Raw genomic sequence first — 24,850 nt, 5'->3', positions numbered from 1 at the left:
CTATGTAATCAATAAAAAAATAAACCAAACTTTGATTTGTAACATTTTTTGATTTCTGAGATGTAAATACTCACATTGAAACTTTAACATTTGGCTTTCTTGAGGTGGCTCCAACACATCCTTGTGATATCCCTTCCATTTTTACCTCTCTGAACCTTGGTTTTATCATCTACAAAATGAGACTAATAATCATAAGCTAATAGGATAATGAAGGTAATGCTAGAAAATAAATACCTCAGAGGCCATATTGAACTTGTTCATTCTACAGATAAGGAAACTGAAGCCCAGGAATGTTAATAGGCTTATCCAATTACTACCTATCTCAGGGTTGCAGTCAGGAAAATATCTTGAAAGCCTTTTAGTGCTACATGGGTGTGAGTTGGGGAAACAGGGACTGGTGGGGAAAAGGAATATAGCAACTATAAAGACCTCTAACCTTTAGTCACCATATCCTGAGCACAATTCTGTTGGACTAATCAGCAAAGATATTCGGACCTAGCTATTGGTCACTTCTTACAATTGCTCTGACTTTCTTAGAGCTTAATTTCAGAAGTGGATGCTGATCGGTGTAGATGTCAATGTTTACAACAGAAGTTCACCGTCTTGTGTTATTTGGTCATGAAATGTAATAAAGCCAGCTATTCTAAATTGTTCTCTTATGTTTCAAATAATTTCCTACCAGGCTACTTAGTTTCCTGAGGGAGAAATTTTCCTCTTGCCTAATCTAGTAAAGAAAGCATGTATTTGATAACTGTGTGACTCCTTTAAAACTAGCTTTTCTCTCTGGGTAGAACATCCAGCTGGATCAGCATCCTTTTATCAGTCACATTGGCATGTACAGCACACACCCTGGGGGAATATTCAAGGGTCCAAGCTCAGGAAGAGAGTCAAGGAGTCAAGATATGTATGCACATTCTTGATTAGATGGCCATTATCTGCCATCAAATGAGTGTTCCTTAATGTCAGATAAAAAGAAAGCCAAAATATTTATCAATATTCTTAGGTATAAGGGTTAGCTTTCAAATTTTTCTTAGGCCTTGCCTATTTAAAAATTAAGATTTTGTGGGGAATGGCTGAACAAATTGTGTATTCCTTGGTGATGGAATACTATTGTGCTCAAAGGAATAAAGAACTGGAGGAATTCCATGTGAACTGGAAGGACCTCCAGGAATTGATGCAGAGTGAAAGGAGCAGATCTAGGAGAACATTGGACACAGAGACATATACACTGTGGCACAATTGAACATAATGAATTTCTCTACTAGCAGCAATGCAAGAATCCAGAGCAAGGCTGAGGGACTTATGAGGAAGAAAACTAGCCACATTCAGAGGAAGAACTGTGGGAGGAGAAACACAGAAGAAAACAACTGCTTGAACACATGAGCTAATGGGGATATTATGGAGGATGTAGACACTAAATGATAACTCTAGTACAACTATCAATAATATAGAATTAAGTCTTAATCAATGATATATGTAAAACCCAGTGGAATTGTGCATCTGCTAAGGGGGGTTAAGGGGCTTTGGGGAAGAGGGAAAGAACAGGAAACATGTAACTATGGGAAAATATTCAAAATAAAAATTAAAACAAAAAACAAACAAAAAAATAAACTAGAGATAAATTCATGAAAGAAATAAAGTGAAGAATATATGCTTCAAAAAAATTAAGATTTTGAATTTAGTTTTTTGGTAAGAGAATAAAGCTCAGACTTTAATTTTACTGTAAAGGGAACTAGCTGATGAAAACTCACTTTACCAATGAAGGCTACCTATTTTGCAAATAAAGTCTCAGAAAGTTGCCCAGAGCAATAGAAATTATGTGACTTGATCAATAGTCAACAGCCATCATGACATTATTCAAGCTATAGAAAAAAAGATGGACTAGATGGTTGGGAAATCAGAATTGGTACTTGAACCCACATCTTCCTGGTTGAAAGAATAGGTCTTTATCCATTATACCATACTGCCTCTCCTTCTTGTCTTCCTTGTTTTGTAATGTGATCTTTACCTTCAAAGAGATCATTCACATCCCAACATAAGTAGAGAATTATGAGGACAAAGAAGAGACCCAAACCCAGAAATATTTGATAAGGAAAAGAATTTCCTCTGGATAGAGCAGGGGAGAGGCCTGATGGCAGAGGTAGCATTGGAACTGAATCTTAAAGAAGGAAGTTAAGGATTCATCAAGTCAGAAGTAAATAAGTGCTTTCCAGGCATGGACCATGAATATTGTAGAAGAGGTGTTTGCAAAGTGAGTTTGGGGAAGAGCTTGTAGTCCAGTTCAGCCAGAATAAAAAGCATTTAGGGGAGTAAGGAAAGAAAATATGCTTGATTGGGGCAAGTTGATAAATGATGTCAAATATCACGTTAAAGATTTTGTATTTCATCCTAGAGAAAATTCAGAAAGATAGAAGTGCAAAGATTTTCCTCTCTCAACTTTTCCTCATCTGTAGAATCAACACATTAGACTAGGTGGACTCCAAAGTACCTCTTAGGTCTTATAGTCTCTGAAGCTAAACTTACTAAGGAATTTTTTTCCAGTAGACTACATAGTTTGTATTTGACTTAAGCTGTTTTCAGTGACATAAACACAAGAGTTTGAGGAAAACACTAAAACAATCTCTAAATTAAATTCATAGACTTATTATGTTTGTTTTACCATTTTCTTTCAGATCCTGATTAGAAGACAGTATGTCAAATATTGCCTTGAGAAAACCATCTCCTGGAAATGGTAATAGAAATGATTATCTTCCATTACTAGCATATTTATCCATTAATAAGAACATATCAGGTGTCTACTGAGCCAGATACTATGCTAGGTATATGAATACAAATACAAAAAAAAAATAATTCCTACTCTCAAGGAGTTGATATTCTTTTGGGGAAGAACATTTTATCCTTTGCTCTTTCTTTAGATCCTTGGATGACATAGTTTTGGGTTCCCATGCTCCTGTTTGTTTATATCATTTATAAAAAGTGGTAGCTGGAAATGAACAAAATACTCTAGATCAGTGATTCCCAAAGTGGGCGCTACCACCCCCTGGTGGGTGCTGCAGTGATCCAGGAAGGTGGTGATGGCCACAGGTACATTTATCTTTCCTATTAATTGCTATTAAAATTTAAAAAAAATTAATTTCCAGGGGGCTAAGTAATTTTTTTTCTGGAAAGGGGGTGGTAGGCCAAAAAAGTCTGGGAACCACTGCTCTAGATGAAGTCTGAAAAGAGTAGAGAATATAATGAAGCTATCATTCCAGTTATAGAAGTTATGTAGAAATCATACCCAAGGATAATCTAATTTTAACCAGAAATAAACAAACAAAAAACAGCACAGTAGAAGTAATAACGCTCCTACTTTTGAGTTATATTTACATTTTTTCAAACATATATACATTATACCATACTGCCTCTCCTTCTTGTCTTCCTTGTTTTGGAATGTGATCTTTGCCTTCAAAGAGATCAATCACATTCCAAAACCAGGTAGAGAATTATGAGGGCAAAGAAGAGACCTTACTTTCTGACTTAAAAATCAATACAAAGCATTGGTTCCAAGGCAGAAGAGTGATAAGGACTAGGCAATGGTGTTAAGGGACTTGCCCAGGGTCACATAGGGTCAGCCTTGGTTCTCTATCCACTGAGCCATCTAGCTATCCCCATCCTCCCACATTATAGTAGGTATCAAAAAAGAAAATATCTAAATTAATGTGAACTCTGGCTACTATGGAGACTGACGATTTCAGGTATTTTTAAAAAAAATTCTAAAATCAAGAAATACAGTGGATAAAGTGCTGGTCTTAGAATCAGAAAGACCTGAGTTCAAATTCTGCCTCAGAAACTTAGGTGCTATATGGTAAGATCTCATTTTCCTCACCTGCAAAATAAGGATAATAACACTTATTTTACAGAGTCGTCATTAGGGAAAAAATGAGATCATTTTACAAACCTTAAAGTACTATACAAATGCTCATTATTATAATATATTTTAAAAAATAAATCTATAGATACTTCCTTCCAGGTAATAACTTTTACTTAATAGATGAAGCAGGAAAATGTAATGAGAGAAAAAGACATGTACATTATTGTACCTTAATTATTCAGTTAAAGTAAATTCAAAAGCATTTAAAAAATTCCTACAATGTGCCAGACGCTGGCTTGCTCACTGGAGTTACAAAAACAAAATGGGTGGGGGGAATGCGGGGGGTAAAGGGGAAAGTAGGAGCATGAATCATGTAACCATGTTAAAAATGATTATTAATAAATGTTTAAATTAAAAAAAAAAACAAAAACAAAAATGAAACGGTGTCCTCAAGAAGTAAGAACTTTCCTACTAAGGAAATGCCCGTGGAAGCTGTGAATGAGAAGGGAGAGAAACATTGTGCCAAGTACCTTATAATTATTATCTCACTTGATCCTCACAACAACCCTAAAAGGTAAATGGTATTTTTTTTTTTCAAAACCCTCATTTTACAATTGAGGATACTGAGGCAAGCAGAGCTTAAGTGACTTTCCAAGGCTTATACAACTAGTGTCCGAGATCAAATTTGAGCCCCTGTCTTCCCGATTCCAGGTCTAGCACTCTATCCACCTAGCTGCCTCTTGATTCTTAGAGAAGTAGATGGTATAGGAGCCAGAGGTGTGTTGGAACTAGCTCAGACTGGCTTGTGAGGACCCATTGTTAAATTTAAAAGTGTGATCATTTACACCTCTGAAATCAGCAAACACTACAAATCAAAGCTTATTGTTTTGTGGGTTGCTAAGTAAACTAAGAAAGTGCTGGAAAAAATGTTAATAATCCAGATTACTTTTTAAAGTGTATCATGTATCCATTTTTTTTTTTTGAGATTCAGTTGATAAACAATTACCAGACCACTCCTAGCTCCTAGTCTCAGTTCTGCTACTAATAGTTATATGGCGATCCTTATATCTTAATATAAGTTTCCTGATTTACAAAATAGAGGAAATAACCTACATCATTGTTAGATCTCTTCTAAATCAAAATTTTATAATTCCTTTTGCAGACTTTTAAAAGTCACTTCTCCATTTTGGGGGGAGGAAGGCAGTTTGGTGTTTGTTCCAGGTTCATTCGCTGTATTCCCAACATTAGGATGATGCCTGGTGATCTTCATCTATAGTTTTAATTGGTATCTATGCAATACTGCTGTGTTATCTTTGATGATGGAGGTGTGGGATTTGTTCTTTCCTGTCAGCATGTCTTAAGGTTGGAACATTCTTGAGCTTGCCAGTCTGGATATTTAGTCCTGGGTAATCTAATGCATCACTGAAAATTTTTCCGCGTTTTAAGAACTCCATTTTAATCTATTGTCTTGTAAAACAAATTTTTATGTTTCAATGACTAGATGTGAAGAGTACTCCTCTGGGGACTGCACTGAGGCAACAAGGTTTTCATGAAGTGAACAAGCGAAGGACTTTCTTACAAGATAGCAGCTGGATAAAGAAACGTCCTGAAGAAGAAAAGTAAGGGAGATGAAATGGGAAGGGTGGGGGTAAGGGAAGAATCAGAGAGTTTCCTGCCTTACAGATTACCTAGTCCAATACCTACATTTTAAGGGTATCTACATGGTGTAATAGAATAAAGGACACAAAGTCAGTTAGTAAGATTCATCTTCCTGAGTTTGAATCTGACCTGAGACGCTTACTAGCTATGTGATTCTAGTCAAGTCATTTAACCCTATTTGCTTTCGTTTCTCGTCTATAAAATGAGCTGTACATGGAAATTGCAAACCAGTCTAGTATCTTTGGCATGAAAACCCCAAATGGGATCACAAAGAATTGAAATGACTGAACAACAAGAAGAAACCTACATTTAACAGATTTAAAACATACATATATTAAGAAACTTATCCAAGGTCACACAAGGAGTAAGTCAGTTTACGAATTCATCATCTAATTGCAATTCCATTGTTCTTTTCATGAACTGCACTGATTGTGTGTCTAGAAAAATGATCAATTTCTTTGTCATTCTTTTGGTATAGTTTTGATATATATGTCTGTCTCTATGTATGTGTGTGTGTGTGTATATATATATATATATGTATATATATACACATATATATTCAGGCACATCAAGTGAATCCTATTTTCAAAGCAAATACTTTTGAAGGTGAAGAGTCCATAGCTGTATGTGAATCATTAATCAGAAATAGTAAGGTTCTATTGTTGTCTACCAAAGAATTTATGTATTCCTCACTAAAATGAAATTTAAAAAATCATGATTTTTCAGATTTCAAACAAGTAGCTTATTATTTAAATTAAGAAGTGCTTGGCACATAGTAGGAACTAAATTATGACTTGACCTGATCTGTAACAAATGAACTATGTCGTCAATCTAAGCCTTAATCTAAGGGTTTTGCATTTAATTAATTAGAATAATAACAATTTACCTAATACTGTTACATATTCAATTTGAACTGATCTAAAGAGAACATTGCTATTGTGCACTCTGCCCCAGAATAACTGTAGCATCATCTAGAAACTGGGAAGACCTCAGGACTCTATCCTTTTTTGAACTCTCAATCTTTGACATGTGAAAGAAATCAAGAAATGATGGGAGAATCTGTAACCATACCTGCTACAGGTGTGTTGGTAGGATGAAGAGTCCTTATACCTTCAGGGAACTGCCAGGAAATTCGACTCATTATAATGGGCTCTACTATTCCAGATCTTTCTTGGATATGCCCCAGAAGTGAGCCACTTAGGGCTAACCTGACCCAGGTATCCACAGAGGAACTACACAGGTAAAATTGTATGCCCTTCCTACCAAATAAGTGAGTAATCAAGTCAGGCAACCTAAATGGGTGGTTGACACAGAGGATCGAATGCTGAGCCTAGTCAGGAAGACAGCTGAAAGTTGATCTTAGATACTTCCTACAGTGTTATCCTGAAAAAGTCTCTTAAACCTCTATTTGCCTCAGTTTCTTTAACTGTAAGATAGGGATAATAATAGCAACTGCCTCCAGGGTTGTTGTAAGGATCAAATGAAATAGTATTTATAAACAGCACTTAGTACATAGCAGATACAATATAAATGATTATTGCCTTCCATTTCCCTTTCCCAAGTATTCTCAACTCCTGTACACTACAGATCCTCATTATCATGAGGCTGATTCAGATGCCCATGAGAGATAGGCAGCACTTTCTCCCAAGGTAGTAGTTAGTGAGAAAACTCCCCCCTCACCCAACACTCTTCTTTTTGCATTGAGAAAGAATGTGTAACATAGAATGAACAGGCATGGATGGATCAAGATTACACTTTTTTTCCCTAGAAACAAAACAAAACTGCCTTTCTTCCTGGTTTTCCTATTTCCAGTTAAGTAGGATACATCCAGTTTCTAATCTCTCAGGTTTTTAATCTCTTTGTTTTCCTTGACTCTTCATTCACCTAAAACTGATCTCTTTAAGGTTTCTCATGGTCTCTTAATTGATGATTCCAATAGCTTTTTTTCCAATTGTCATTCTTTTTGACCTCTCTGCAACATTTTATGTTGTCTATTACCCTTTCTTCCTACATACATATTCTCTCCTTTCTGAGTTGTCATGAGATTCCTTTTTCTTGGTTCTCCTCCCTATCTTCGACTATCCCTTTTCATGTTCCTTGACTTGTTCATAACTCAAATCTATAACCTCTGTTTTGGGCTCTCTTCTTGCTTTTATTTAGTGACATAATTAACCTCCATGGGTTTAACTATCATCTTGTAGATCATTACCTCATCTCTTTTCCTATCTTTATCATCTTTCTCCTGAGCTCCAATTCCTTACCTCTGGCTATTGGATATGTTGAATTTGATTCCTTGTAGGCATCTTAGCTCAACAAGTACAAAACAGAACCCATTTCCTTTCTTCCCTTTATGATGAGATCCCTCATTGGATCCCTTTTCTAGTCATTCAATGCCACAACTTTATTATCCTCAATTACTTATTTTCCCTCATATTGTTTACAGCCTATCAAAATGAAGCCAAGCTTCTCCTTTCTCTTCAATCTTTCCATGAGTGATATGAGGATTTCCAGTTTTACATATTTGGGGGGATACATCCCTTCTTGTTGTGGCATCATTCTTTTCCCCTATGGGATATTGCTAAATATTCTCATTCTGTTTCAAAGTTTATTTTATATGCCACATACATTGCTCGGTATTTATCAATACAATTATACCTTCCTATTTATCATTAAATTTTAGGAAGGGGCTTTAGAAGTTATCTAGTCTTATCCATCATTTTACAGATGAAGAGTTAAGGCTTAGAAATTCAATAACTTACCCAAACTATAAGTGACAGAGCCAGGATCTCAACTGCGGTCCTTGACTTTAAATCCAGCTCTCCTTGCACTACATCATAAGACCTTTCTTATTGATTAAAGGAAGTTAGTGGTATTTATGGAATACTTCTATCCTTTTAAGATTGTTGTCATAGGGGAAGCAGGAAGGTGGAATAATGACACCCAACTGAACATAGCTCAGAATGGTACTATAAAAACAAATTATGAGGTTATATAGACCATTGATCTGACCCAATATGACCTTTTAAATGTTCTGACAGTAGAATTTATATTATACTATATATATATATGTATACATATATATATATATATATATAAATCTCCACCCATATCCCAATGATAATGAGGAACTTTATTCCAAGGCAACACAGGAGAGAATGAATGGTTTATTTTCTTCCCGCCATATTTCCTTAACAAAGTACAACCGCAGACAGATGTGGGCCACTTCAGGTCAAGGGGAAGATTGGTTCTGGCAATCCCTTTCTTTTATTCCAGTTGACTAGCTTCTGGTCAGCTTGTTGGGATTCTTCTTCTAAAGGTGAGAGCCTTCCCTTCTTTCTGCCATTCCCTTTCAACCTCAAGGCATGGCAGGAAAGATGAATAAATCATTAATAGGGAAGATTCCAAGGAGACAAAGGTCCAAGATCTCCAGGGAAGCTACTCATATTATTTCAGTCCTACCACTAAGAGTTTTTTAAAAATGGAAAACACAATTCTTTTTGCTACATTCATTATATGAAGTTGTACAGCACTGAGGAACTTTAATGGAGCAAAGCTAGGGGGAAAAATGTGGTATTTCAGGTTGGGTTGATATGATGCAGCTCTTCATATGAATTTCCTGCCTTGGCTCCCGTCCATGGACTGTGCTACATGTTTTGACATTTCCTAAAATTGCCCAAGTTTCCGAGTTCCCTTTTAAAATTATTGTACAAAGCAAAGCAGATATGCCTTTTGGACATCAAACATGAGGGTCCATTGTAACTAGAGAAACTATAATTTGAGATCCTAAAACAGACTTTCTCTTTTGAAATTAGTTTTCCCTACTACATGCATTGTTTATTTTTCCTAAGCCTTTTTTTTTAACTGTGGGAAAGAATGTCAGGCACATTATATATCTTCTCTGGGTCTCAGTTTCTTCATCTGCAAATTAAAGGGATTTAATTGGAAGCCTTTGAGGTCCTTTCCAAATCTAGATCTATGAACTTATTCTATAATTTCAAAATGAAATGTCTGATTATCTGAAGTGAAATCTGCCAGTTTTTCCAAACAAGCACATACTAATAATCCTCATACAAATTTAACTGCCAATCTGGGTTGGGATAGGCTCATGCATCTGCCTTTCTGCTTTAAGAAATACATAGAAAAGTACGTGGTCCCATGTTCCCACCACCCAATGAAAAATTGATGCAGTTGTTGAACTTCATGGAATTATCATAGGGCACATTAGAAAAATTGCCTTTTGTACTGACAGACTATTTTCATGTCCTCATGAGCAGTCAAGTGGTGACTGGTTAAAATAAATAGATGCTTGTTTTCTTTTGCCTGCAGTGAAATGAAGGAATCTTTGCCAGAGAATTGTGAGATCTTTCTTCCCCCTCTCCTTTGTTTTGTATTTACCAAATGCTGTAGTAACTATTCCTATGAACTATTTTTTTTTTTAATCTGCAGAGACGAAAACTATGGCAGAGTGGTGCTCAATCGACATGCTTCCCATGAGGCTTTAGACAGGTGTGTATCTCATTCAAAGTATATGAATGTTTTAGTAGAAATTTTGAATAATGGGAAACCAAGGAAAAGGTGTTGACTTGCCTAGAATTGTTCATCTAACCACTGATTATCTCTTGCAAATATAAGGACTTCCTTAACTCTTTGAGTACATGAGGCTTTAGGAGAGTCCTGCAGCACAATTATGAGTTTGGAAAGAGGAAGAGAGTTCCTGTAATATTCTTTCCAATATAATTACCCAGAACACTGAAAAAAAAAGTATGGGTAATAATGAGTAAATAATATGATGTTTTTTTTTTTTTTTAAAATCCTTACCTCCTATCATATAATCAATACTGTGCATTGCTTCCAAGGCAGAAGAGTGATAAGGACTGAGCAATTGGTTTTAAGTGACTTGCCCAGGGTAATATAACCAGGAAGTGTCTGAGGCCAGATTTGAGCCCAGGAGCTCCTGTCTCTAGGCCTGGCTCTCATTCCATTGAGTAACATGATGTATTACTTACCACTAGTTTGGGATGGATTACTTGGTGGAAGTAAATGAAAACTTTTAGAAGTATGGTTCTAAAAAGTAAAAAAAAAAATTAACTATGGAGTTATTCTCATTTTTTATCTCTTCTATGGAGAGATCCTTTAGCCTCAAAGAAAGGACCTGGAGAATATGAAAAGAACCATTTTTGGATTTAGTGTCTGAGAACCTGGTTTCAGTTTCCAGCTTTACCACTTCCTACCGGTATGATCTTGGGGAAGTCATTTAACCTTTGTTAGTTTCAATTTCTTTATCTATAAATTAAGGAAGTTGTGAACTAGATGGCCTTTAAAGTCACTTTTGGTTTTAAAACCATGATATATACTTGAAAATCTTAGGATTTTTTGCCCTCTGAAACCTTTTCTCTTGAGACTGTTGTAAGTTATAGGTTTCCCTTCCATATTTTGGGGCTGATTACTTAGCATCAATTCTAAGACAGAGAATAAGCATTAAAAAAATTATATGGAATTTCAAAGCAAATAAATGTGTCTCGAAAATGATAAATGATAGATAGAATCAGAAGGAACACAGTAACTTCAGTGCTAACAAGACTTCAATCCTGTTTGTAGAAATGGTTTCTATATTAAATAAATAATAAGCTTTATTTTCAAAATTCTTCCAGGCTTATGAAGTTTTCCTGATGATAATTCTGTAAAATGGGAAGTGAAAATATTATTTTTTTAGATGAAGCAACTGTTTTAGAGAAGTCTAGGGATCTGGCCAAGAGCTAGTAAGTGTTACATAGGGACAAATGTCAGATTTGGAATTCAGATTCGGTTTTTTTTGAAACTCTCAAAGTATATAAGAAGAATATAATCATCAGAACATATCCATTGGAAGATGATAATAATAATAATAAAGTTTATTTCATTAGAGAAATTTTCTATCATCATCAGAAGCCTCAGTGGATGGGACCAGTTCTGGAAGGGACCCCATGAAAATGTCAGATTCTCTGCACTTAGGAAAATGAGGTAGCTGAAGTTCTAAAGCATGGTATAGAAAAAATGGGGGGACCTGGGAGGAGGCTAAACAGGTTCCTTATTACAGAGAGAGGGAGAGAGTCAAAAAGATAGAGAGAGACAGACATAAGGAAACTCTAGCCTGGAAAGCTGGACAGAAAACTGTTGGGACAGTCTGCATATAGATGCAGTAGGGAAGAGGACCACCTGATCCCAACAGCTGTAAAGGGCAAGTACAAGACAAATGACCCAGAAATACACAGCTTCTAATTCTAGGGAAACCAGTCAGATTGAAAGGGTTCAGATCAGGCAGAAGCCATCTATGGAACCCCAGCTACCGGAGACAAAGCTTTCCCACACATACCCTAAGGTGGATGATCATACCTTCTTCCTTTCTCTTCCTGTTTAACCTGCTGTAGCTGAATCCTGAGCAGGCTCTGACAGCAACTAGACCATTATTCTTTCTCTGACAGTGCCAAAAAGATATGTTGAGTAGGAGTAGATGTTTTCCTTTCAGGATATTAGTCTAAAAGGTTAAAGAGGTACTTTAAACACAACCTGGGAAGCTTGCTAACCCCCAACTTTTTATTTCATTTGAAATGATTTTTGTTTTTCCTTGGGTCACCCTTCTTATGGTACTACCCTGACATTTCTTTTATATTTGTCCCCAAACCACCTCTTCAAACATCAATGACTATCTCAGTTCTACTCTTCTAGGATTTGAAAACAATTCAATTTCCACCATATTCACAGACTTTATGACATTATGAGTATCAAATGCAACAGAGAGGTCAAGAAGGATGAGCTCTAAGAACTGATGATAAGAACTATGCCAGTAGTGTATAAACTCTGGAAAAGAACAACTACCAAGCTAGAAAGACTATAAGGATGGACCTGGCAAGGATTGGGTAGTTGTTCTTCAGGAACAGCCTTGATCCTATTGGAGAACTCCTTAGCAGCAGCTGACCAAAGAAATTTGTGAAACCAGCTATAAAGTCATGGATTGGGAGGGGGACAGGGAGAGCAGTTTGCAGGCTAGTATGATAGTTCATTTCAGGTCCATAAAATCATAGATCCCTGACATATTGTCATAGTTTCTCTGCATTTTGTTCCCCAGTCATTTTGGGTCTCCTGTGAATAGTTTATAATGATTCCTAGGTCAAAACCTTTCCCACAAAATCACAGAAGTTGAGAATAAGAAGGGCCTTCAGTGGCCATCTGGTCTAACCTAGATTCCTGAGTGGTACCTAACAGCCCAGAAGCTGTAATGCTCTAAACAGTTGAGATCACTTCACACTCACCCACATGAAATCTCAATTGTCACTTTTCTTCCCACTCAAGCAGGCTTTAGAGATTTTCTAGCAGCTTAGTTTTAACTTGACATTTCTCTATCCAAAATAATTCAACCACATCCTCAAAGATGAAGTATTTATTGTGGACTTCCTCTTCCAAATCATTTATAAAACATCATATAAGATTGAGATACTCTAATGTTAACACTTTTATTCCTCTCTCTCTTGCCTTCTCTCCCATGCCCATTTAATCCTTGTTTCCCGGATTTATTCAGTTCTCCATGATATAATATTCCATGCTCTTCTTTTTCTGTTTGGCTTTTTTTATACAACCTTTTGTATGAGATTTTTTAAAAATGAAAATTTCTCTCACAGTAGCATAGAATTGGTGAGCTGTAAGAAATCTCAAAGAAAATCTAGTTCAGCTTGTGAGAATCCCTAACATGATATAGAGACAAGTGGTCAGTCTTCTTTTTGTATATGTGCTGCCAAAACCAGCAGAGTTATGTTTTATCTGAAGACCTCCAAGGAGGAGATATGTATCATTCTTCCAAGACAAAGCATTTGACTTTTGGACGGACCTGATTGTTAAGAAGCTTTTTCCAAAATTAAGTCTAAATTGTCTTCATAGCAATTTCCACTCACTTTGTTCTTGGCTCTGGCTTTGGTAGCTAAACAGAACGAGTCTAATTCCACCTCTATGTGATTTCAGATATTTCAGCTTAGCCATTATGCCCATCCTGACTCTTTTCCCTAGACTAAACACATCCATTTCCTTTTATTAATCCTTATATATCACTAATTCAAGGCCCTTCACCATCCTTCTTGCCCTCCTCTGTATATAGCAACAGGAACAATAGCAGCAATGACAACAGCTAGCATTTATAGACTGCTTTAAGGTTTTCAGAGTGCTTACATATGTTAACTCATTTGATCTTCACAATAACCTTAGAAGGCAGATGCTATTATTATTCCCATTTTTTAGAAAAGGAAACTGAAACCGAGAAAGGAAACAAAGTAAGTGATTTGTGCAGTCACACAGCTATTAAACATTTGAAGCTAGATTCAAACTGAAGTCTTCCCGACTCCAAGTCCTACACTTTCCCCATGTCACCACTAATTGCCTAACCAGTTATTCTTCAGCATTTTATTTTATTTTTAATTCAAAGATATTTCATTTTCCCAATTACATACAATAACAATTATCTACATATTTACCTGAAATTATAAGATCTGAATTGTCTCCCTTTCTCCCTCCCCCCACCCCCAAGGTAAGTAATTTGATCTGGATTATACATGTATTTTCATGCAAAACGTATTTCCATATTGGTCATTGTTGTAAGAGAATACTATAAAATTAAAACTCCAAAATAAAACCACAAATTAAAAAAATATGGAATATAGTATGCTTTGATCTGCATCTGACTCCAAGAGTTCCTGCTATGGAGGTGGATTGCATTCTTTGTCATAAGCACTTTAGAATTGCCCCAGATCAGTGTATTGCTGGGTATAGCCAAGTCTTTCACAGTTGATCATCATACAATGTAGCTGTTACTGTGTACATTGTTCTCTCAGTTCTACTTATCTTGCTCTTCATCAGTTCAAGTAGGTCTTTTCAGCTTTTTCTGGAATCATCTTGTTTATCATTTCTTATATCATAGTAGTATTCTGTTGCATATATTTATGCCACAATTTGTTCAGCCATTCCCCAATTGATAGATATCCCCTTAGTTTCCAATTCTTTGCCACCACAAAAAGGGCTGCTCTAAATTTTTATTCCTCAGCATTTTAATGTCCTTAAACTGGGCTGAACACAATATTCTCCAAAAGCCTAGTGCCTTCTTTGTCTATATGCTTGCTCATACCCACAAAAGAATTCCTAGTGCCAGAATTATTTTTACAGTCTTTCCAACAGTAGGTCCATGCAGTGATTAGAGTGACCATTTGTAATGAAAAGTTACATATTTTTGCTGTTCACAATTTAATTCTCAATTATTTTAAAACTCTTAGATAGGTGTGACATGGGCATCATATCCTCCCAAACCCTGGCAAACTGCAAGCAGGGAAATTCCCTTGCTTCCTTCTGTTCTTCTAATCCAAGAACATCTGATAACTTCTATAAGACCCTGAGATTATTATCATCTTTGGATTGTCCTTTAGATTGAGATAGAGATAGAGATGCATTTCCAGGATACACCTTGATACCATCCAGCTGTATCTCAGGCAGCCATCTGTTCCCTAAACTATGAGGGTCTTCAGGCAGACCCTGGTCAGATGACTAAACCCCCCACTGAATGCCTGAGTGTTTACCACTTTAGAATCACACCCACACCATGACACAGCATCATGTCCCCACTGTTGTAAAAAGTATATAATCCCCAGAATTGATGGATTCTGGGAGCAACCCTCCAGATTGTTCCACTCATGTTGTCTTGCTGGTCAAAAATTCAACACCACTAATAAATCTCTCTTTATTTTTAAGCTAAATTTCGGAGTCTTGTATTCTTGCAAAAGATATCCTTCCCATACCTCAGGGGTTCACCTCTGCACCCCACAACAGGTGGCACATAACCCACAACATTAATTAAAGCTATTCATTTATGTTTAGAAGATCTTGTTTGGCTACCTCAGTTTGAGCTAATATTTTTTAGTTTCTTCAAAAGGTAATTTGAAAAACAAGCTGATTGGGGCAGCTGGGTAGCTCAGTGGATTGAGAGCCAGGCCTAGAGACGGGAGGTCCTAGGTTCAAATCCGGCCTCAGACACTTCCCAGCTGTGTGACCCTGGGCAGGTCACTTGACCCCCATTGCCTACCCTTACCACTCTTCCACCTATAAGTCAATACACAGAAGTTAAGGGTTTAAAATTAAAAAAAAAAAAAAACAAGCTGATTACAATTCTGAAATAATTTCCTATATGGCTTTCTTTTCTGTTACTCTTAATTATCGCTTTATTGGATGGATCTATGATCTCATTTGTGTGGGTGCACCCTCTACAAGTACAAAGGGCAACGCCTCCATGCATTCCCAGCCTTCTATGAGAATGTAAGCTCCCTAAGGGCAGGGAATGGCTTGTTTTTGTCTTTGTGCCCTCAGCACATAGCACAGTGGCTTGGCAAAAGAATAGTGAGAAGAATTAGATCCATGTTCTCATTTGTATAGGGAACTCCCATGTGATGTAACCCCTTCTACCAAGGCAAGTCAGCACCTTTTCTGCAACTTGTAGTCTTAGAGAGTTTAAATCACCTGCTCAGAGTCAAAAATCCAATCTGTGTCAGAGACAGGAATTGAATTTGGTTCCTCCTGGCTTCAAGGTCAGCTTTCCATTAACTTGCCTTTCAGATTTGCAACTAGCAGGTTCTCTTTGCTTCTTAATGTTTCTTAAATGAATAAAAGTATGTTTTTTTTCTGTCATGTCCTTTAAATTCTCCACAGAGGATCCATGTTTCCAATGTGGTAGAGGACTGACTTTTAGTACTTTTACCACCTGGTAGATCATCCTTGGAGTATCTATTTATTGTCTGTCATTCTCACTAGAGGACTGACCCATCCATCTCTTTTCTGATCATACACAGCTTGGATGATATCTTTTATGCCATTTCTCTTGCACAGAGTTGATGGTAAAATGTTTTAGCCTATTTATACCCACCATGCCTCTTTCCAACTACTCACTAAGAATCACTAGTTAAAAACAATGGATTAATACTCGGCCACTTATTATTGCCATTTAGACTTTTCAGGGATACCAAATACGGTATAAAGAAGCAGTTATTTTGCCAACAGCACTGAATTGTGATGTAGCTAAATGTGCCTGTACAAGATAGTTGATTACTAGGGAGAAAGCTTTTTATTACCCAGTAATCAACAACATTGACAACAGTATGTATTTGCTGTTGTTCAATTTACATATTATGCTATATGATTTGCATATTCTTATTCTCAATGTGCACATGTCACATTGTGGTTTGAATAATTGGGTACAGAGAGAATTCTTCTATTAGCAGAAATAATAAGGTTGGCTGTCATTTTTTCCTATTCTCAAATAATCAAATGGATTTGTTATCTCACTGATGTGGGTATTCCCTCCAGCAATGCAGACAGAAATCTATCTTTGTCTTCCTACCCTATTCTACTGTTGTTCCTGTCCTCTCAAAAGTTCAACGGAAGAGGCTAGCACAAAATTCTGGGCATCTTCCTAACTTCTTCTTGACATTGTAAGGATACCTTTGCAATGTGAGCTGACTACCAGTAATCCTTTGTGACCATCGAATCTTTTTTGTTTATCCATTTATTTTATGACATTCGTTACAACCTCTCTTTTAAAATTTCTTGAATTTGGCCACAGACATATCCTAGCTGTGTGACCCTGTCCAAGTCACTTAATCCCCTTGCCTAGCCCTTACCGCTCTTTTACCTTGGAACTAATACATAGTATCTATTCTAAGATGGAAAGTACAGGGTTTTTGTTTTTTTTTTAAAGTACTATTTGGATGTGAATTATTGCTCTTAGAAAGGAAGGGATAGATGAAAGAGATATTGAAGAGATAAGACTGACAGAACTCAGGGACTGAATGAGGGATTAGTAAGAAGGAAAAATCAAAGGTCACTGAAAACTTTCAAACCTAGGTAGCTGTGAGAATAATGATGTTACTGTCAGGAATAGGGAAGTTAAGAGGAGGAACAGGCGTGGAGGAAAAAAGAAGATAAGTTATGCTTTGGATGTGTTGCATTTGAGGTGATTATGGAACATTCTGGCTTAAGTACTCAGCAAAAAGCTAGAAATATGAGTCTATGACTCAGCAGAGACAAAAGGGCAGGAGATGCAGGTTTTAGAGGTGTCTTCAGAGAGATAAGTGGTTGAAGCCATGGGAGTGGATCAGATTGCCAAGAAAGAGAACATAAAGTGAGAAGATAAGAAGGCCAAGGACAGAGCTTTAGGGGAGCTCCTTTTTTTTTTAATATTTTTTATTTTTTAGAAAAGTTATCATGCTTACATGATTCATGTTCTTTACCCCCCTCACCACCCCCCTCCCCCATAGCTGATGCGCATTTCCAGTGGTTTTAACTTGTGTCATCTATCAAGACTTATTTCCAAATTATTGATAGTTGCATTGGTGTGGTAGTTTCGAGTCTACATTCCCAATCATGTCCGCCTCAACCCATGTGTTCAAGCAGTTGCTTTTCTTCTATGTTTCCTCTTCTGTAGTTCTCCCTCTGAATGTGGGTAGCGTTCTTTTCTATAAGTCCCTCAGAATTATTATGAATCATTGCATTGCTGCTAGTACAGAAGTCCATTACATTCAATTTTACCACAGTGTATTGGTCTCTGTGTACAATGTTCTTCTGGCTCTGCTCCTTTCACTCTGCATCAATTCCTGGAGGTCTTTCCAGTTCACATGGAATTCCTCCAGTTTATTATTCCTTTGAGCATAATAGTATTCTATCACCAGCATATACCACAGTTTGTACAGCCATTCCCCAATTAAAGGGCATACCCTTGTTTTCCAGTTTTTTGCCACCACAAAAAGCATGGCTATAAATATTTTTGTACAAGTCTGTTTATCTATGATCTCTTTGGGGTACAAACCCAACAATGGTATGGCTGGATCAAAGGACAGGCATTCTTTTATAGCCCTTTGAGCATAGTTCCAAATTGCCAGCCCGAATGGTTGGATCAGTTCACAACTCTACCAGCAATGCATTAATGTCCCAATTTTGTCATATCCCCTCCAACATTCATTACTCTCCCCTATTATCATTTTAGCTAATCTGCTAGGTGTGAGGTGATACCTCAGAGTTGTTTTGATTTGCATTTCTCTAATTATTAGAGATTTAGAACACTTTCTCATGTGCTTATTAATAGTTTTGATTTCTTTATCTGAAAATTACCTATTTGTTCCCTTGCCCATTTATTAATTGGGGAATGGCTTGATTTTTTATACAATTGATTTAACTCCTTGTATATTTGAGTAATTAGACCCCTGTCAGAGTTTTTTGTTATAAAGATTTTTTCCCAATTTGTTGCTTCCCTTCTGATTTTGGTCGCATTGTTTTTGTCTGTACAAAAGCTTTTTAATTTAGTATAATCAAAATAATTTATTTTACATTTTGTAATTTTCTCTAACTCTTGCTTGGTTTTAAAATCTTTCCTTTCCCAGAGATCTGACAAGTATACTATTCTGTGTTCACTTAATTTATTTATAGTTTCCCTCTTTATATACAGGTCATTCACCCATTCTGAATTTATCTTGGTGTAGGGTGTGAGATATTGATCTAAACTTAATCTCTCCCATATTATTTCCCAATTTTCCCAGCAGTTTTTGTCAAATAGTGGATTTTTGTCCCAAAAGTTGGGCTCTTTGGGTTTATCATACACTGTCTTGTTGATGCCACTTACCCCAAGTCTATTCCACTGATCCTCCCTTCTGTCTCTTGGCCAGTACCATATTGTTTTGATGACCACTGCTTTATAGTATAGTTTAATATCTGGTACTGCTAGGCCACTTTCCTTCACATTTTTTTTTCATTATTTCCCTCCTTCTAAGGGAGTTGCAGGAGGAAGATGGACCAATGAAGGAAAGGAAGGAATGGTAAGAGAAGTAGGACATTTGGGAGACTACAGTGAAGTAGAAACCAAGGAAAGAAAGTATTTAGGAGATATATTTAAGTGTCAGATACTACAAAAATATGCAAAAAAGATGAAAACTAAAAAGCCTAATCAATTTAGTGAGAAGGAAGAAATTAACAACCTTTAAGAAAATAATATCATTAGAATGGCAGGGACTGAAGCCTGGTTACAAGAGGTTGGTAACTGAGGCAAATCCAATTCACACACAAGTCAAGAATTACCCTTTAAAGTCATCTGTCCTCTTCCAAAAGGAAGGACAAAACACACACACACACACACACACACACACACACACACACACACACACACACACACACATGCTGGTAAATAAGCAGATGATTAGGAAGTACCAGTACATATATTCCATCTTCAAATATTTCTGAAAGTTGAGCAATAAAGGGGTGGAAAGAAATGGAACGGTAACTTGAAGTGATAATAACAAGTAGAAAGAAAGTCAATTTTTTTTCTTTATGTGGATGATGAGTATAATTTTATATGGATGGGGAGAAGCAAGAAGAAAGGGAGAATATGAGGATGCTAGAAAAAAAAGAGGAATGATTGATGGACTGATGCCTCAAAAGGGATTAGAATCAAGACACATGTAGAGAGATTAGCTTTGGGAAAGAGTAGTGATATCCTTTTTATATGAGAGGAGAAAAGGATATAAAAATAGAGAAGTTTTGAGGCATTAAGAATGAAGTTAAAAATACTCATATCTAGGGAAATGGCAGGATATAGTAGGAAAAGCCCTGGATTTGGAGTTAGAAGAATAGGAATTGAAACCTTCTTCTACAAATTTTTAATTGTAAAGACAGGCCAATAACTTAATTTCTCTGAAGCTCAGTTTCCTTATCTGTAAAATAAGGAGTTGGGATTTGGTTTCTTTCAACATCTCCTTCTTGTTTTAGATTTTATGATCTATGATGGTTTAGGTAAAGTAGAAGGAGAAGAGGTTATTGAGTGATACTGGACTGGTGGAAGTACAGATGGGAATACTTTTGAGGAAAGTGAAAAAAATTTGAAATAGACTTTAAATTAGGAAATGGGAGAGATAGAAGAATAGGAGATGCTATTCAGGAGGGAGTCAACCCAGAGGTGTGCTAGAGACAGCTAGAACTGATTTTCAAAAATCAATGAACTTTTCCAGCTCAGAAATTAGCAAAAGTTATCACTTAAGCTTGATTTACTTTTTTATGGATTAGTTATAATTAAGAAAATGATGGATAAAATATTAACAATATAGACTAAATCTAAAAGTAAATTCTTTTTGAGAACTGGTTATAAAATATTTACCAATACACCCCTGGATTAGTCTTCCAAAGATGGAACAGTTCTAAATGATTATAAGATGGCATAATGTGTAGAATATTGAATCTGAATTTTGATAAGTTGGAGATTCTCCGGAAAAGAGCAACCAAACTATTAAAAGGTCTTGAATCCAAGTTATAAGAAGTTTGATTGAAGGGTCTGGTCATATTTAGCTTGGAGAAGATTGGGATATGATATGATAGCTGTCTTAAAGAATTTGAAAGAGGGGTTAAATTTATTTTGTTTGGTTGTAGAGGGTAGATCTAGGAGCAATGGGTACAAATTTCTTTTTTTTTTTTTTTAAACTCTTACCTTCTGTCTTAGTATCAATACTAAACATTGATTCCAAGGCAAAAATGTGATAACAGCTAGGCAATTGGGTTGAGTGACTTGCCAAGAGCCACACAGTTAAGAAGTGTCTAAAGTCAAGTTCAAACCCAGAATCTCTTGTCTCTAGGCCTAGGTTCTCTTTCCACTGAGCCACCTAGCTGCTCCAATGGGTAGAATTTTTTTCCCATTTATTAATATTTATTTTTTAGAAAAGTTAACATGGTTACATGATTTATGCTCTTACTTTCCCCTTATCCCCCCGACCTCCCCACCTCCCATGGCCAATATGCATTTCTACTGGTTTTAACATGTATCATTGATCAAGACCTATTTCCAAATCTTTGATAGTTGGATTGGTGTGGTCGTTTCGAGTCTATATCCCCAATCATGTCCAATGGGTAGAATTTTGAAGAAAAGAAATCAGATTTAAAGGCAGGAAAAAATACTTCATGGTTAGAGAAGTTCAAAAGTACAATGAACTGACTTGAGAAGTGGATCCCAACCAGCAAAAGATGCAGGAACATTTGTGAAATATTTTATAGTGGGGATTCCTTTAATATCTAGGTCCCTTCCTACTCTCAAATTCCAAATCAGAGCATCTGGATTCAAATCCCTACACAGTCACTTCCTGAGCTTTGTCAGTCAAGTCAACCTCTCTGAGCCTCAGTTTCTTCATCTATAAAATATATTAATAATATACCTATTTCATAGGGTTATTGTGATGATCAAATGAGATAATCTGTGCAAAACACTTTTCAAACCTTTAAGCATATCATAAACATAAGCTATTATTGTCATGATTATTTGTTGATGGTTAGTGGAAATGGGTTTTGAAATGGAAGTCCTTGGAGTGTAAGTGTTAGGAGAATTGCCAACATGTAAATAGATATAGATATAGATATAGAAATAGATATAGATATAGATAGATAGATAGATAGATAGATAGATATTACAATTACTGAGGAAGGAAGGATGATGGCATGAGAAGAACTGAAGACAAAGACTAAAAGCTAAATGCGGGCAGCTAGATGGCACAGTGGATAGAATGCCAGGTCTGAAGTCAGGAAGACCTATCTTTGTGAGTTCAAATCTGGCTTTAGACACTTTCTGGCCTAGACACTACACTAGCCAAGTCACTTCACCCTGTTGCCTCAGTTTCCTCCTCTATAAAATGAGTTGACAAAGGAAATGGTCAACCCATCCATTATCTTTGCCAAGAAAATCCCAAATGGGTTCATGAAGAATAGGAAACAAGAAGACAACTAGTGCCAAATGCTAAAATTAGTGAAAAAAAATGGAATATCCTTGAGATCAACATATGACAATGAAAAGGATGAATACAAAGTGGTTTGCAACTTAATGGATATTTGTTAACATCTAGGTAGGCCTGTGTTTCCTATAGTGTTTTTCCTAAATCTAATTTATGATAAGATGTGTATCTTTTATCTACCTTAATATACCTGTTTTCTCTCCAAATGTATGATAGTTTTTCAATCATTTTTTGTTGTTTTATTAATTTTTTGATGTCCTTTTTTGGTAGTAGGAGCAAAAATGAAAAGAATGAGCAGAAAGTCAAAATTACTCGATACAGATCTGATGACACCTTAGACAGGTAAGTTGCTTTGTAACTATGTAAAATGTGTTTAAAATACATCTAGTTCTGGACTTCAAGTCAGGAAGACCTGAATTTAAAATTTGCTTCAGACCCTTTCTAGCTGTGGGAACCCGGGAAATCACTTAAGTGCTCTCTCAATCTCGGCTTCCTAATCTGTAAAATGAGGATAAAGTAGTGCTTATCTATTTGGTGATGATCAAGTGAGATGTGAAGAAAAAGTGCAAATTATTTGAGTGTATTACAGGTCAGATCATGTCATACTCTCCTACTTAATAAATTCCAGAGACTTTACCTTTAGGAGCAAATATATTTTAAAATTCTTTGTTTGGCATTCAGAGTCCTTCAAAGCGTAATCCCCTCCTATATTTTCACTTTTCTGACATGTTACTTCCTTCCACATACTCTTCAGTCCAAAGACACTGGCTTCCTGGCTATTCTACAAACAACAGACAGTCCATCTTTCAGATCTCAGAATTCTCTCTGTCCCTCATGCCTGGAATGTGCCCCCCTCTTCTGTTCAGACTGCTCACCTCCTTGACTTTCGTTAAGTCCTAACAAAAGTCCTACTTTTGACAAAAAGCCTTCAACTCTTTTAATTCTAGTCCTATTAATAATTCATATTTATCTTGCATGTAGTTTGCTTTGCATTTATTTCCATATTGTCTCATTAGAATCTAAGCTTTCTCAGGGCAGGGACTATCTTTTGCTTCTTTTTGGTATTCCTAAGCCTTAACACAGTGCCTGGCACAAAAGAGTTGCTTAATAAGTGTTTTATTGATTGATTGATTGCAAGCCTTAAAGGGCTATATAAATAGTGATGCTGGTGATGATGAAATTTATGAATTGTTCATAAGCTATTTTTATGCTTATTAATCTTATTTCTTCCTAAAACTTTATCTTCAATAGTTGAGATACACTGAACATCTCACACTCTGCTTGGAAAAGTTCATGATTTATCCATGAGACTGAATGTTACATCTTCTTTCATGCTAACAAAAAACTCATATAAAATGTGGAGGGAGGAAAAGTAACCTGAGTATAACTAGAGAAAACTACAAAGAATAAAAAGTAATCAGCTCAGTTATAACAGATAAATTATATATTTGAGAAATCCCTCTATCTCTTTCTCTATCTTTTCTTTTATCTGCTCTTACTTCTCTCCACCTATATGGAAAGATATGCTTATATCTTTTCTAGTAACTTTGCTGTTTCCATTTTGTTTGTGGGACAAACTACAGTTTCTACCTATTTATTTTATAGAGATACTACATTTAATGATACAAAAGACCAATTTTAATCTGTAGGAAGGGTAGGAGATGCTTATTTTAAAAAACTGTACCAACTCATTTGACCATGAAATTGTCATGGAGTTAAGGCATTAAGATAGTATTCTTTTTTAAAGAACTTGGAGCAAGAAGAAATAAAGGTGGAACAAAAGTTGCACAAATCATGATTTTAAAAATAAATTTAGGATATAAATATATTTTGGATGGTGCTTTTTCATAATCAGGAAAATTTATATTTAATTGAAATGTAGAGATAAAGTCATTGTTTATTAGTTATCAAAATGTAACCATCTAGACCGATAACTTTCTTCTACCAAGTTTTGTCTTGTTAGACCCTGCTACTTATTACAGACCGAATTGGCACTCATCAGATTTTAATCAGGTCTCGTCTATTTCTGAGGTGTCCATTGGATTCTGGGGCCAGATTACTACATTTTCTGGGAAAATTATAACAGTGGCCATAGAGGTGGCTACTGCTACTGTGTTTCTATATTTTGAAGTCAGTCTAAACTAAAAGAGGACAATACGTGCTGCTGTCACTGTCAACGCTGCTTCAGTTGCTCATTCAAAATAACTCAAACATTCGGGTGAATATGTGATCTTATTAATTTGGAATTCCCTCCAGGGGTGTGAATTGTAGTTTATCTGTGTCAGTCCTTTCTGTAAGATTCTTTTCCAAGTTCTCCCAAAAGTCTGACACAAAAAGTTTCACCCAATATGCTGGTGGTTTCCATATACTCAACTAACATTGCAAGAGTAGATACTAGAGGAACACTTTAGTTGTCTGTTAGTCATCTCACTTTTGCCAGTAATATCTGGTGTGATTAAACATATGGAAGACAAAATATAATTGAAATGACAGTAGAAAAAGAATTAGAATACCTTCTCCCAAA

The 24,850-nt window shown here is 36.1% G+C and overlaps 1 protein-coding gene across 1 annotated transcript in view; it reads left to right on the top strand.

The window, feature by feature from the left end:
* The first annotated feature begins 2,691 nt into the window (after nucleotides 1-2,691).
* Nucleotides 2,692-24,850, top strand: part of SCEL (sciellin) — a 153,015-nt gene continuing 130,856 nt past the window's right edge. The window contains exons 1-4 of the mRNA XM_044669362.1: nucleotides 2,692-2,731; nucleotides 5,355-5,472; nucleotides 9,959-10,018; nucleotides 22,600-22,668. Of these exons, the coding sequence (XP_044525297.1) occupies nucleotides 2,692-2,731; nucleotides 5,355-5,472; nucleotides 9,959-10,018; nucleotides 22,600-22,668 (287 nt within the window). The remainder of the gene's footprint in view (nucleotides 2,732-5,354; nucleotides 5,473-9,958; nucleotides 10,019-22,599; nucleotides 22,669-24,850) is intronic.

This window comes from Gracilinanus agilis, chromosome 3, assembly GCF_016433145.1.
Source record: "Gracilinanus agilis isolate LMUSP501 chromosome 3, AgileGrace, whole genome shotgun sequence".
Taxonomy (NCBI): Eukaryota; Metazoa; Chordata; class Mammalia; order Didelphimorphia; family Didelphidae; genus Gracilinanus; species Gracilinanus agilis.
This window is presented reverse-complemented; position numbering and strand designations above follow the sequence as displayed.